Source organism: Ctenopharyngodon idella, chromosome 16 (assembly GCF_019924925.1).
Source record: "Ctenopharyngodon idella isolate HZGC_01 chromosome 16, HZGC01, whole genome shotgun sequence".
Taxonomy (NCBI): domain Eukaryota; kingdom Metazoa; phylum Chordata; class Actinopteri; order Cypriniformes; family Xenocyprididae; genus Ctenopharyngodon; species Ctenopharyngodon idella.
The window spans coordinates 11,909,613-11,923,481 of NC_067235.1; the positions used below are offsets into that span (position 1 = coordinate 11,909,613).

Sequence of the window (13,869 nt, forward strand, 5' to 3'; positions counted from 1 at the left end):
TGTTTTTTCCACAACTTGGCATCTTGTTGTCTTCGGAGCCATCTTTATCGTTTAGTTTCTGCGTAGACCTGCGTATGCCTCTCTCGTTATTTACCTACTACATGCGCGAATTAGTGGGTGTGGCTACGTAATGAAGTGGCACATTCCACAACCTGCTTTTTTTGGCAGATTGGCTTCAATATAAGCTGTTTTTAGACTAACAAGAAAGTTTTGAGTTCTGAAATGTACAGGATGTTTTTATAGTACAATTACCTCTTATATGTCAAAAGAATCATGGGAATTTTGATTTCTCAGTTCATGACCCCTTTAAAGGCAAAATAACCTCCTAGTGCTAGTTTAATAAGAGGGTAAAGCAAATCTACTGTACCATCATAACGTTAAATGTTTCAATAAAACTGCAGCAAAATTACAGTATGCATCAATCTCCACTAATGCTCTTTCTGTGACCGCAGAACATTCTGAGGTCAGTGTAATACTATAATTGTTGCGATACCTTTAAGTGATAAATGTTTTCTTCAGCATCCAGATCAATGCACTTGGCTTTCTTCTTAATGGCCATGACAGACAGCCCCACATCAATGCAGCCGTGGAGCTTGCCTTTTTCGACCTGCACACAGCAGAAGGTTTGACCTATAAATATCAACGTTACCTCATATATCAATACAACATTGTTACTCTGTTGCAACATACTCAAATTACTACTGAGCAAATGTGTTTCTCTTGGTTTGAATATAGATTCAAATTGAATTCTTGGTTTTGTTTTTCCATAAATAATCAAATCTACTGCATCCTTTACACCAAAAATACAACAGATAGAGTGAGATCCCATATTACTGTGGCTATTTCATAGATTTGCATTAATGACATAAAAGTGGGGGTGAGAATTGTGAAGAATTTATGGATTTGGTTCCTTAACTGTTCCATTAATAGATATCTTTTAGTATTTATAAGGAATAAATATTTGAAAAAAGAAAAGTGATTCAGCAACATATTGTGCATACAGTGATTTTCACTAAAATGTGACGAGTTTGCAGTACTGTAAAATACAAAAGGGCTTTCGCTAATTTTGCTAATGCATAACCTTGTCAATGATCCATTCTCACAGGCACATTCGACTAGTGGCCTTGATTTAGAGGCTAAAAAAGCCCCAGATAAATCTGAAAGATATATGGCAGGTTAATTATGTACTTTCATTATAATTTAATGCCCTGGCCATAAGCGTCCACTTCATAATGCTGCTTAAGAGGGCAGATTGTCGTGAGGGAAGGCAAGCATGGCACGGTGGTAGTGGCATAACAGTTTCTGTTATGAAATTTACACATTTGAAAACTATCGGTTGTCACACCCTGAGGAAATTAACCTTGATTTTACATTCCTGCAGCTTTATCAGCAGGAAACATGTATTGATGGAAAGATGGAGGATCAAGACCTCTGAAGATTGCTGGAGCTCTGTAAAGACTTTCATGAAGGAGAACTAACCACTAAAAGTCCTGAGTGCTTTAGTTCAATGGATTGAGTGAGTATGTGTGTATACAGTATTTATATACGTGAGGCCTTTTAGACTCACATCAGCTGCACATTTGGCGTACTTCAAAATGCCCTTGTCCAAGTGGAAGAATCTCTGTGAAAAAAGAAGCACAAAGAGGAGAGGACAGAGGAGAAACTTGGGTCAGATTTATTCGGTAAATGATGAATGTCCTCTCAGGGGACGCTAACACACTCTTGATGAATGAGAGGCTGTATATCACTGTGCCTCTTTTCTGTCTATTCTTGTATACACTCTTTTTGGTTGAAGGGGAATATGGGTATTTTCAAGGCACATAAACCTTAGAATGGCATACTTAGGGTTGTATCTGCATATTAAAAGGCATGAGAAAGTATTGTAGTGTCAAAAAAGATGTGTTTGTGTGCTTAAATTAAACAAAATGATGCATAGGAAGATCATTCATCAAGTGCTTTAATTATCAGCCACCCCGAATCCACTCAGCTGCTTTGAGATGTAATTCTGGAAATCTCTGCACTTACACTAATTCATCCAATTATTCCATGTTTTCCAAATATTTTCAATAAAACATCGGTAGAGGCATGACAATTTCCCACACATACCTTGTGCCAACCTTTCATGGGCCATTTTCTTTTCTTCAGCATGTAGCCGGCCTGCTTCTCTGGCTCCTGAACAATGGAAAGACCACCACGCAAGCCCTCGACGATCTCCCAGTTGTCCTGTAGAATTCAATTCAATACATATTTACACTGTACAATGAACTACTGTACTAAACTGACACAAGTTGTATATGAGTTGTCTTGAAAATATGGGTTATCAAAATACAGCTTATGAAAAAATGGCAATTAAATAAAACATGTGACCATAACTGGTAGAGATATCATTTATACTGCAGTAAATATAATTGGCTGGCATCATTAGGCCGGGCTGCTTTGCATTATTTACACAAGAGAATGATGAAAAAACATGCAATGTGAAAATAGTCAACCATTCAAGACAAAGAAAATCCCTTACGACTGCCAAGCACCTCAACACATTAATATGAAATAAGGGTTACACTTTATTTCAAGGTGTCCTTGTTTCAGTGTAGCTACAGATTTACTGAGTAATATTAATTAAGCACATGTACTTTTTTTATTATTTTATTTTTTATTTTTATAGAACATTTAAAAAACAACTTGAGTTGGCCAAAGTGCTTTCCATTAAAATAACATTCCAACAGCATAAATAACAAAAATACAAAAACATAAAACACCAAACCAACTACTTACTATAAGGGTTACATTAGGGTTTGGTTTAGGATTAGTTGCATGTAATTATGCATAATTTATAGTTATTACTACAGTAACTAAATGTGTATCAAGTAACGTGTAACATGTAACAGTAACTACACATGTAACAAGGACACAAATAACGTGTTGCCGAAATAGGCATTTCCACGTTTTTTTTTTTTTTTTAAATAATATATAAATAAAGTAACATATAAACCAATTTTTTTCAATTACTTTTCTATATTATTTGTCAATAACTATATCATGATAGTTTTTATGACAAAAAAATAATCATACAGGTATATGATTTTGGTCGTACTGCACTTGTGTGTGAAATAATGTAGAGATTTGTCAATTTTGATGAAAATGCATAATAAATTTACAGAAAATGTTTTAATAGGTCATGAAGGCAGCAGGCCTAGAAAATGGTGTTGATGCAAGCTTATGATTCTTCTCCCCTTATTTAGGAACACAGAAAAAAAAAAAAAAAAAAAAAAATCAATCAGCTCATCCCAGTATTCAACTTATTTATAGGTTTAGAGCTCCTGCATGCAAGGACTGTCATTTATTTAGTTCACAAACTGGAAATATTTGTGAATAAAAAGCAGTGTAAAAACATCTTAATCAAGAAAATACTGAATTTAGGATAAAATTCAGAACCAACAAAAACCATATATACACACTACCATTGAAAAGTCTGGCATCTCTACAATTTTTCTTAAAGAAATAAATTGTACTTTTATTCTACAATCAAAGGTGATATTGTTACAGAAGATATAATTTCAAATAAGAGCTGATCTTTTGAACTGTCTATTCATCAAAACTTTTGGGGGGAAAACACGGTTTCCACCAAAATATGAAGCAGCACAAATGTTTTCAACTGTGATAATAAGAAGAAATATTTATTGAGCACCAAATCAGCATATTAGAATGATTTCTGAAGGATCATGTGACACTGATGACTGGAGTAATGATGCTGAAAATTCAGCTTTGCATCACAAGAACAAATTAAATTTTAAACCATATTAAAATAGAAAAAAGTTGTAATATTAACTGTAATATTATTTCAATATAACAGTGTTTTATTGTATTTTTGATCAAAAAATGCAGCCTTATTGAGCATTAAGTGACTTCTTTCAATATCATTAAAAAATCGTACAGATCCAAAACATTTGAACTGTAGTGTGAAATTAAAAATAGGTGTTTAAGTGAAGAATGACTATACAACGCCCTTATATGGAGATTGTTTGAACATTTATTATGCTAAATACTAAATACAAGGTTACTCATTCCCAATACTCATCAACATCAGAATGAGGGTACAGTGCCCTCCATTAATATTGGCACCCTTGGTAAATATGAGCAAAGGCGGCTGTGAAAATAAATCTGCATTGTTTATCCTTTTGATCTTTCATAAAAAAAAATCACAAAATTCTAAGCTTTCATTTAAGTAAAACAATTGAAAATGGGGGAAAAAGCTCATTATGAAATAAATGTTTTTCTCTAGTTCACGTTGGCCATAATTATTGGCACCCAATTATTGCAACGTCCTTTTCCCAAGATAATAGCTCTGAGTCTTTACCTATAATGCCTGATGAGTTTGGAGAACACCTGACAAGAGATCAGAGACCATTCCTTCATACAGAATCTCTACAGATCCTTCAGATTCCCAGCTCCATGTTGACGCTTCTTTTCTTCAGTTCACTCCACTCATTTTATTTAGTGTTCAGGTCAGGGGACTGGGACGACCATGGCAGAAGCTTCATTTTGTGCTCAGTGACACATTTTTGTGTTGGTTTTGATGTTTGTTTTGGATCATTGTCCTGATGGAAGATCTAGCCCATTATAAGATTTCTAGCAGAAGCAGTCAGGTTTTGATTGTTATCTGTTAGTATTTGATAGAATCCATGATACCATGTATCTGAACAAGATGTCCAGGACCTCCAGCAGAAAAATAGGCCCACAACATTAAAGGTCCAGCAGAATATTTAACCGTGGACATGGGGTACTTTTTATCCCTGTGTGCACCAAACTCATCTGGTGGGTTTGCTGCCAAAAAGCTCTTTTTTTTTTTTTTGTGTCTGACAACTGAATATGCTGGAGATTGTTTTTGGATGAGCGAGGAGGATTTTCCTCGAAACCCTTTTTTCTTCTTAACTTCTTTTGCTGCACATCAGCACTATATTCTTTGGTTTTACTCATTGTGATTAATGATTAAGGGAATTTGGCCTTTGTGTTTCCTCAGGTTTATATTCCTGTGTATGTTTATACACAGGAAGTCATGGCTGGACAATGTCATGCTCCTAGTCACCCTGGTGTGCTAAAAAAAATGTAAATATGAATAGGAATATACTTCAGAGATATTTTACTCATAAGAATTTCTAGGGGTGCCAAAAATTGTGGCCAACATGTATTGGAGAAAAACATTCATTTCATAATGTGAGTTTCCCCCCACTTTCAATTGTTTTACTTCGATGAAAGGTTAGAATTTTGTGAATTTTTTTAATGAAAGATCAAAAGGATAAACAATGCAGATTTATTTTCACAGCCACCTTTGCTCATATTTACCAAGGGTGCCAATATTAGTGGAGGGCACTGTATAACAAATTTATGTGCATACACTGTTAGTAATCAGGTGGGAATTAGAGAAGAGAGATATTCTCTCTATTATTTAGAGCCCTGACAGACGGGACATAAATGTGGGTCTCCATTCTCCCTCTTCAGCAAACTCTGTCTCTTCCTCAAGGCAAGAGCTGCACTGCCCAAACACAATCTCAGCAATTCACTACATCAAGGACAACTTTCAAAGAGACATTTCTATATTGCCAAGGACAAAACCCAAACATGCATTAAGAACCACAGAGTGAGACTAATGAAACCAACTGCTCTTACACAACATTTCAAATCAAAGAACAAACACAACCTTCAAGGGAGTTATGACAGTGAAAGAGCCCAGCTGATCACCCTGGTGAAAAAGAAGTAAACTTTAGCATACTTTTAAAAAGAGTACTTATTACAGAAATAATGTTTTATATATAAATAATATATAAATAATATATTCTTTAGAGTGCTTTTTTCCCACAATGGAAAAATGTCTATTTTTCCCCATGTTGTGACACAAAGTATACAGTTAGTATGCACAAAGTAAATACAGCACTCTCAGAAAGTATTTATTTGATAGTTCTGTTAATGAGGGCATCAGATCACCTGCTGGGATTTCAACCCCCTTTGCAGTAGTTCAAACTCTACACAACATAATTCCATGATTTTGGTATTGAGAGTAACGTCTGCCACCCGAACAGTGAAACATATCTCCGCTTAGAAGGAGTAATGAGCTTTATAATGCTACCAAATGATGAGATTAGAGATTACAGCCTCATAATCAGGTCAGCGTGTTCATCTGGGGAGAAGGACACCCATCCGCCCTCCGGAGCTCAGAGCATATGAACGCACACACATGCAGGTGTACATACTGTATGCGCACAGATATATTAAGTCTACACACAATATAAATAAACCAAGAGTGATTAAAGAGTGATTAAACAAAGAGTGATTAAAGACATGCAACGGTGTCCAAAAGTCTGAGAGCACTTTTGAATCCTGCTGTATTTATCCTTCATTTCCATAGAAGATGATTAGTTTGCCACTAATTCCTTCACATAAAAGTATCAGGAAGTCTTTTGGGATTGAAATAAATGAAAAAATAAAACAAAAAAAGGGCTGCTGAGTTTTTTTATTTATCTGGCACTCAAGGCTCATTTCATAGATCAGTGATATTCATATTTCCCACAGAGTCCTCTGACTGAGAGAAGACAGATTAATACTGTGTTTCAGAACAGCGGGTAATGAGACTGACGAAGATAAAGCGGAAAGGAATAGCTGAGAAATTTTTGGACAAAGTCCAAAAACATTTTGTCAAGTCCATTGCTTTCTGCTTTCATCTGTCATGTCCATCAAGTTTTCATTTGCTGTCAGAAAACTACAAAAAAGAACTCATTTTGAGCAATTTAAATTATTTATATGGTTTTGTTCAATATCTTTTTAAATCACGAAAAGTATCAAGAAAAGTTACGTGATGCTTGTCATCCAAAGAAGTATAAATAGAACATCAGGCAATAAGAACAAACCACAGCTGTTCTACTATAGAGTCTTATATCTGCTATATCATAACTAAAAGCTAATGTTTGTGTAGTTGATGCATGTATGCATGGAATTTTTATTTCTTGACATCAAGATTTTAGGTTCAAATGTAAATTATTACATTTTTGAAGCGAAGCGATGCGTTTTTGTAAGAAAAATATCCATATTTAAAACTTTATATATTCAAACAACTAGCTTCCGGCGAACAACCGCACGCAGAATGCGCAAGTCGTAATGAGTAATCCTCTGACGTGATGTATGACGCAGGATGTAGGAGTATCGTAAGCTTAGACGGCTCTCGCGATTAAAACAAATAGAGCTGGGCAACAAACTCAAGCTCCTGTTCTCTTATATTGAAATCCTCTGACATTTCTCTTTAAAATTTCTCGTTTTAAACTTCTAATTCGTGACCGGTGTTTTGTTTTGCTCTCTCCTCTGCGCCTCTGCGTTCGTCATTGCGTCATTGCGTCAGGTCAAAGGTTGCTCTTCCGCCCAAATTGACGTGTGCAGTATGCGTACGGTCATCCGCCAGCAGCTAGTTATTTGAATTTATAAAGTTTTAAATATGGATATTTTTCTTACAAAAACGCATCCCTTCGCTTCAAAAGGTTTTTATTAACCCTCTGGAGTTGTATGGATTCATTTTTTTATGGATGGATGCATTTTTTCTGTCTTCAGAATTTGGCCTACCAATCACAACCATTATAAATGTTGGAGGACTAAGGATATTTTTAAATATATCTCAGATTGTGTTCGTCTGAAAGAAAATAGTCATATACACTTAGGATAGCTTGAGGGTGAGTAAATCATGGAATCATTTTCATTTTTGGGTGAACTATCCCTTTAACATGTTAATAGTTATGACAATGTCATTTTATTTGGTCTTAATGGACTCGATCTGCTAAGCATGCTTCTGCTGCTGCTTTTATTGCTGCTGCTACTGCAGAGCAAGTACAGAGACTTGCTTCTGTCAATACATTTACAGATATGCAGCAGCTGCACAAATATACATACATAAAATTACCCATATAGCAGATCTAGACAGGTGGTGCTGGGGGAGGTGGAAGTTATCAGAGGAACTCTGATAGCATACTAATGGACCGGCTTAACAGAAAACTTTGAACCAGTCTTTTTAAATGTTGAGCAAGCAAGCTCATTGGCTGCAGATATATCTGAGACCAATCAGCTTGTGCCATAAAGTAAACAATGTGATTGCTAGCAGATTACATGCCAAGACAGAATCAGTCATCAAGAGTTTGCTGGTCATGTCTTAATTCCCTTAAAGGGATAGTTCACTCAAAAATGAAAATTATCCCATAATTTACTTACCCTCAAGCCATCCTAGATGTACATGTCTTTCTTCTTCAAGCCAAACACAATCAGAGTTATATTAAAAATATCCTGTCTCTTCCAAGCCTTATAATGGGAAAGAAGGCCAAAAAAAGTGCATTCATCCATCTTAAAAGTAATCCATACTGCTCAAGGCGGTTAATAAAGGCCTTCTGAAGCGAAGTTATGTGTTTTTGTAAGAAAAATATCCATATTTATAACTATAAAATATAATATCTGGCTGCAAGCGAGTTTAGTTCTGGTCAAAGAGTGACCTGTAACCCGACGCATGATGTATTGATGAATGCGGAAGCGCAGAGGATTTTATTTTACTTACAAAAATGCACCACTTCACTTCAGAAGGCATTTATTAACCCCCTAGAGCCGTATGGATTACTTTTATGATGGATGAATGCGCTTTTTTGAGCTTCAAATAAATGGTACCATTCACTCCCATTATAAAGCTTGGAAGAGCCAGGATATTTTTAATATAACTAGATTGTGTTTGACTGAAAGAAGAAAGTCATATACACCTAGGATGGCCTGAGGGTGAGTAAATCATGGGATAATTTTTATTTTTGGGTGAACTATCCCTTTAACTATTGATGTTAATTACCCTTTTGCTTTCAAAGTTCATTGTAAATAGTCCTGTGGTGTGGCAAATTAATCTTTAATATTTCATGTATTCTCTCAATTACGACAAGGGCATAAAAATACATGCATAATAATTATAAAAGAACGGTAGACCCTCATGATGATGTGATTTCAAAAATGTTTTATCTTTGCACTGTGCATTTTTTATGTACTGAATTCTGAATAAAAACATTTTTAAAAAATTTTTTTCCAATGAACGTGTGCAGGCTTTCATGCTTTTTACTATAAAAGAATCAGAAACCATCATCTAAAAAGAATTTCAGATGACGCATTTCATGTCACACCACAGGATGCCAATTTCCCAAAAGTATTTCACGCCAACTACCTATTTGCAGTATCAGCAGGACAAATATTAAACCTGGAAAATCAACACTGTCTTAATTGATCTCATACACACTAAAACAGCTGGAAGTCTATGTCTTCTTCATCCTCAGTTCATTTGTATTTGATAGTGCTAGTTAGACTTTTTGATTGCTTTGTGCTGTTATACTAAAATCATACATTTCAGTTTTTTTCTGGTTTGGTCGTTTTATCATCCATCAGATGAAAATCATTCTCTGATAGCTTAGAAAAGTAATATAACACCTCTCCTCACCATGCTAAATGATTTGAGGTTTCTCATCCATCCAAAGGTGCAGGATGAGTTAGATAAAAATGTAGCTTATTAACTGTCAAATCATACACAAACTCACCTGTCTGCTGTCATGTTTGGAGGAGGAACTGCTATTGCTGTGAGATGGAGATGAGATCTTCTGGGACATGGTGGAACTTTTCTCCTCTGAACTCATCTCGTGCTCTCAGTGAGATGGAGAATGTAAAAAGAAGAGGAAGACGAGGAACTGGAGGAGAGGAAAAGAGGGAGGGAGAACCGATATCTCAGCAGTTGTGGGTCTCCATTTGCTTGTTCTTCCAAAGCTTTGAGCCTGTGGACAGATGAAGAGAGAAAGAAAGGGTCGATCAGGAGATGTACGTGAAAGGCAACCTCAACACGATGTCAGGCTTTCATCTATACAGGTAATGAACACCACTCACCCACCACAGGATATCAAATAGCAGAATTATCTGAAAGCATAAAGGCTTGGTCAGCGTGATACACAATCTGAGGGTTGTGTTGAGGAAAGATGCCAGTGTGAATCACTGGACATACTATAGATGTCATCCACAGATTATCTCCTACTCACTCAGCTTCTTTGAATTATGATTACAGAGTTATAAAAGTGTGGGAGCTACACTGAACACACACTGACTATGAATCTGTGCTTCATTTATAGCAGAAACAGACGTCAATGATCGCTGTAGTAATCGTCCTTCCTTCCCTGTCTCATCTCGTCCAAACCGCTCTGTCTTCCTCTCAGTTTGGTTCTCACATGAATGGAGAACAAAATGCAAATACCCTCTTGCTTTGTGTCTGGGTTTGTTTGAAGTCTTGTGTCATGACAGCACCATATGCATACTCGTGTTACAGCACCTGTGCCTAGTGTCAAATAATGGAGCAGGTTACAGGGTGTGGTGTATAAGTCCAACACACACACACACACATATAACATATATATATATATATATATATATATATATATATAAACTGACCAAAACGGAGACTTTTGAAAACGATGGCGTGGCTACAGTACTGCAGCTATCTACATAAGCAAGAGGCAACTGTTTACACTTGTACGCGCATGCCCAGTGTTCATGAACAATCATGTGACATGCGTTTTCGGCCGTGTAGACGAAGATCATTTCTGAAACGCTGTGTAGACAAGGATCGTTTTCATTTTAAAACGGTGTTTTAAAACAAAAACGCACTAGTGTAAATGGGGCCTAAGTTGTTTACGTTCATTATTATTGTAATGTTATGTGCTTTGAGACATGAAGTACTTTATCGCTGTGTTCTTGTGACGCTTTGCCGAGAGCAGCTGTGTGTGTGTGCCTTTATGTGTTTTGGAGAAGGCGTGGCTTTGGATGGCATTTTGCAGGGAGGGTGGGATCGTATGTTTTCAATGCTAGCAGGCTAACGTTAGCATTTCCCAGATCACCTACTGCACATTTAAGTTTAAATACACTTATGGGTTGCGATTTAATATAAATTTAACATTATGTATTATCATGAAGTATTATCCTCACATATGCTAATATAGATAATGTTTTAACTTTTAAGCCTATTAAATGTTATAAAATATTATACAAATATTTTTGTGCATGTTTATTTGATTATTCACCAACCTACAGACTGATACATCACCAAGGCTGATATATTGGTATTTTGATAATTATTGTGTTGGCTGATAAGTTTTTCAGTTTGGCCAATAAGTGTCGGAAGCGTACTTTTATTCTGACAGCACCAGAACTTTTATTTTGGCAGCGCTGAGAATGCAGCTATGCAGCACCTGAGCGGAGATGCACATGAGCTCCCATTCTCTGTCTTCATACATGTACAGTCTTTGTTTACCTGTCTAATAAATTATTAAATAGAACTGTTAAACAAAGAAAGTGAATGGTATTGTCCCGTTCTTGTGTTGTTCTGTTCTGTCTAGTCTAAGTTTTCATTGTCATTGTTTGGTTTAGTCCTAGTCACTCATCTGTTTTTATAGGTTCTAATTAAGTACTCACCTGTTCCCAGTTCTTTACTTAGTCTCCCTGTGTATTTAAGCCCTTAGTTCCCTTTGTTCAGTGTTTGGTCTTGTTTATGTGGTTGTGCTGTTCTGTTTTCCTGTCGAGCTGCTGCGTTACATTTTGGATTTATTCATTAAAAACTCGTCATTGTACGCATTACTACAGCCACAATGTTAAGAAGAATGAACCTAACAAGAAATAAATCTTCCTGCGGTCAGATTGCTCTGTTTAGAGCAGGAAGATGAAACCCTCGAGGACCACACAAGTGATTTTTTAGACCTGGCGTGCCTTACCACCTTCCCCGACTGCTCCCTGTGTACGTTTTTCCTCAACAGATTAAAGGTGGTTTTTCAAAAACACTGTTTGGAAGTTAGTCGGGCCAACACCAACAACAAATGTGTAACCAATCAGCATTAGGGGGCGTATGATGGTCGAGGACACAACGATTTGAAAAAAAAACTGCAGAAAGAGAGATGAGACACAATACAAAAGAGCTCAAAAGAATATCACTGGAATGAAGGTTTATGACTGGGCAAGCGCTTTAGGACCCGCGTTAATAATAGAAAAGCGTTCCAGCGCTAGACAGAGCTAAGTGGGAAGGCCTAAAAACAGACGCGGAGGCTGCTTTGATTCCGCTTCACACGTGAGTAACACTGGGTGTGAGTGTCATTGATTGTCTGGAGCTGCTGTGCTGTTGGCGACTAACAACAAACACTTGTTTGTATTTACTCTTGTGTACTGTACGTTCATTTTTTGTGCTTCCTTGTCGTTTGTTCATCATCTGCGCTTTATTTTTCGTGAAGCATTATTTGTTGTACATCAGCTGTGATAAACAGACATCCACTCTTGCATTGCGTATGTAACAGTGGCCAGATAGTGAGAGTTGTGCAGATAAACCACTGCACACTGACAACCGCTAGAGAATGAGGTGTTTAGTGTCATTGTTAGTGCACTCGCCTCGCCTGCCAGCAGCGAATTGGCCGGGGTTCGAGACAGGGAGCAGGGTGGTTAGGAATGGAGGCTGAGTTTTGGAGGCGGAGCAAAGAAGAGAGGGTTGGGTTTTTTTGGGGTTGATTTCAAATATCAAACAGCGTTTTTGAAAATCTACTTACCCCACCTTTAAATGTAAATGTCCCTCGAGCGTAAATGTAAATGTCCCTCGGCGATGTAAGGTCCTCGAGGGACTTGCTGCTTTTGTAGAGTGGGTGCTGGCTAATAACAACTCCTCTATTGGGTGCACTTAACCCCGGGTTATCGTCGTTCTAAACACCACTTTTAACCCCAGAGTAAAGGAACGTTTCACACTTGTAACTTATAAGTGGGGTTAGCACCACTTTTTACCCGGGGTTATGAAACCCTGCTCTGGAGCAGGTGTTAACCTTGCATTACGGTGCCAAACTTGTACAGTGTGAAACAATGTGGTGTTAGAATGTTACAGCCAGACGCTTAGCAACAGACAACCAATCGTGAACTCATATTTGCCTGCTCTGGACAGTCACAGAAACACTGCGCATTGTATAGAAAAAGTAAATTCAGCGTTTGAGAGTAAGATGTCAAATGCTGAAAGAAAACGCAACAATTTGAGTGAAAAGGAGACCGTTTCATTCTTATCTTTATAGTCCAAAATGTCCATTCAGTATAAACTCGATAGTACGGTCGTCAATACGAGGATGCAGAATGCTAGAGCTTTATGTAAACAGATCACGTGCTGCGTTCATCCAATCAATGACACTGACACCACAAATATGCAAATAAGAACATTAACCCAGGGTTTAGGTATTTACAGTGTGAAACATCAGTTTACGAATACCCAGGATTAATTGTTAACTCCAGGTAAAATACGAGCAGTGTGAAACGTGAAGCAAGATAACCTAGGATTCCATTTACCTGGAATGTAGAATGACCCAGGGTTAACTATTTCAATGACTATCTGCCTCTCAGATGAGGCCAACACCAGCCCCACTCCAGACCCAGAGACCAGCCAGCCACCAACAACACCCAAAATGGACATTATGCCTAAGCCCACCGCAGACACGGAGAGAGCGCCCAAGCAGACACCCGAGCTATGCCTGGGTCTCCAAATCTCATGGCTCCACCGCTGTTGAGTACTTCAGACTATTGGTCGGACCGCTGACTCCACCCTGGCACCTCCCACCATCAAATCTGCCGTGGGCCTTCATTTTGATAGTGCTCTGGGTTCCCACCTGGCTCCTCCTGCCTTCGTCTCCTCCCGCTGTAAGCGCCGTCCTGATTTCTTCCTCCGTCATCTCCTCCCTGGCTCTTCCTTCGTCTTGGGTTGTCCCATCTACCAGTTCTGCGTCTTCCTCCAAATTAGTATTTATTAGTAATAGAAAGGCAAGC

The 13,869-nt window shown here is 37.6% G+C and overlaps 1 protein-coding gene across 8 annotated transcripts in view; it reads right to left on the minus strand.

Annotated features, from left to right (window-relative positions):
- osbpl3b (oxysterol binding protein-like 3b) overlaps positions 1-13,869 on the minus strand; it is an 80,450-nt gene that overhangs the window by 29,928 nt on the left and 36,653 nt on the right. For 2 of the 8 annotated variants that reach the window (XM_051866665.1, XM_051866664.1), the window contains 5 exons: positions 13,713-13,828; positions 9,591-9,821; positions 2,107-2,223; positions 1,568-1,621; positions 494-607 (listed from right to left, as the gene is read on the minus strand). In XM_051866665.1, coding sequence (XP_051722625.1) covers positions 494-607; positions 1,568-1,621; positions 2,107-2,223; positions 9,591-9,686 — 381 coding nt within the window. In that variant the 5' untranslated portion in view covers positions 9,687-9,821; positions 13,713-13,828. Of the gene's footprint in view, positions 1-493; positions 608-1,567; positions 1,622-2,106; positions 2,224-9,590; positions 9,822-9,930; positions 10,124-13,395; positions 13,637-13,712; positions 13,833-13,869 lie in introns of those variants that run through there. The other 6 variants (XM_051866667.1, XM_051866666.1, XM_051866662.1 and 3 more) reach the window with 4 other exon arrangements.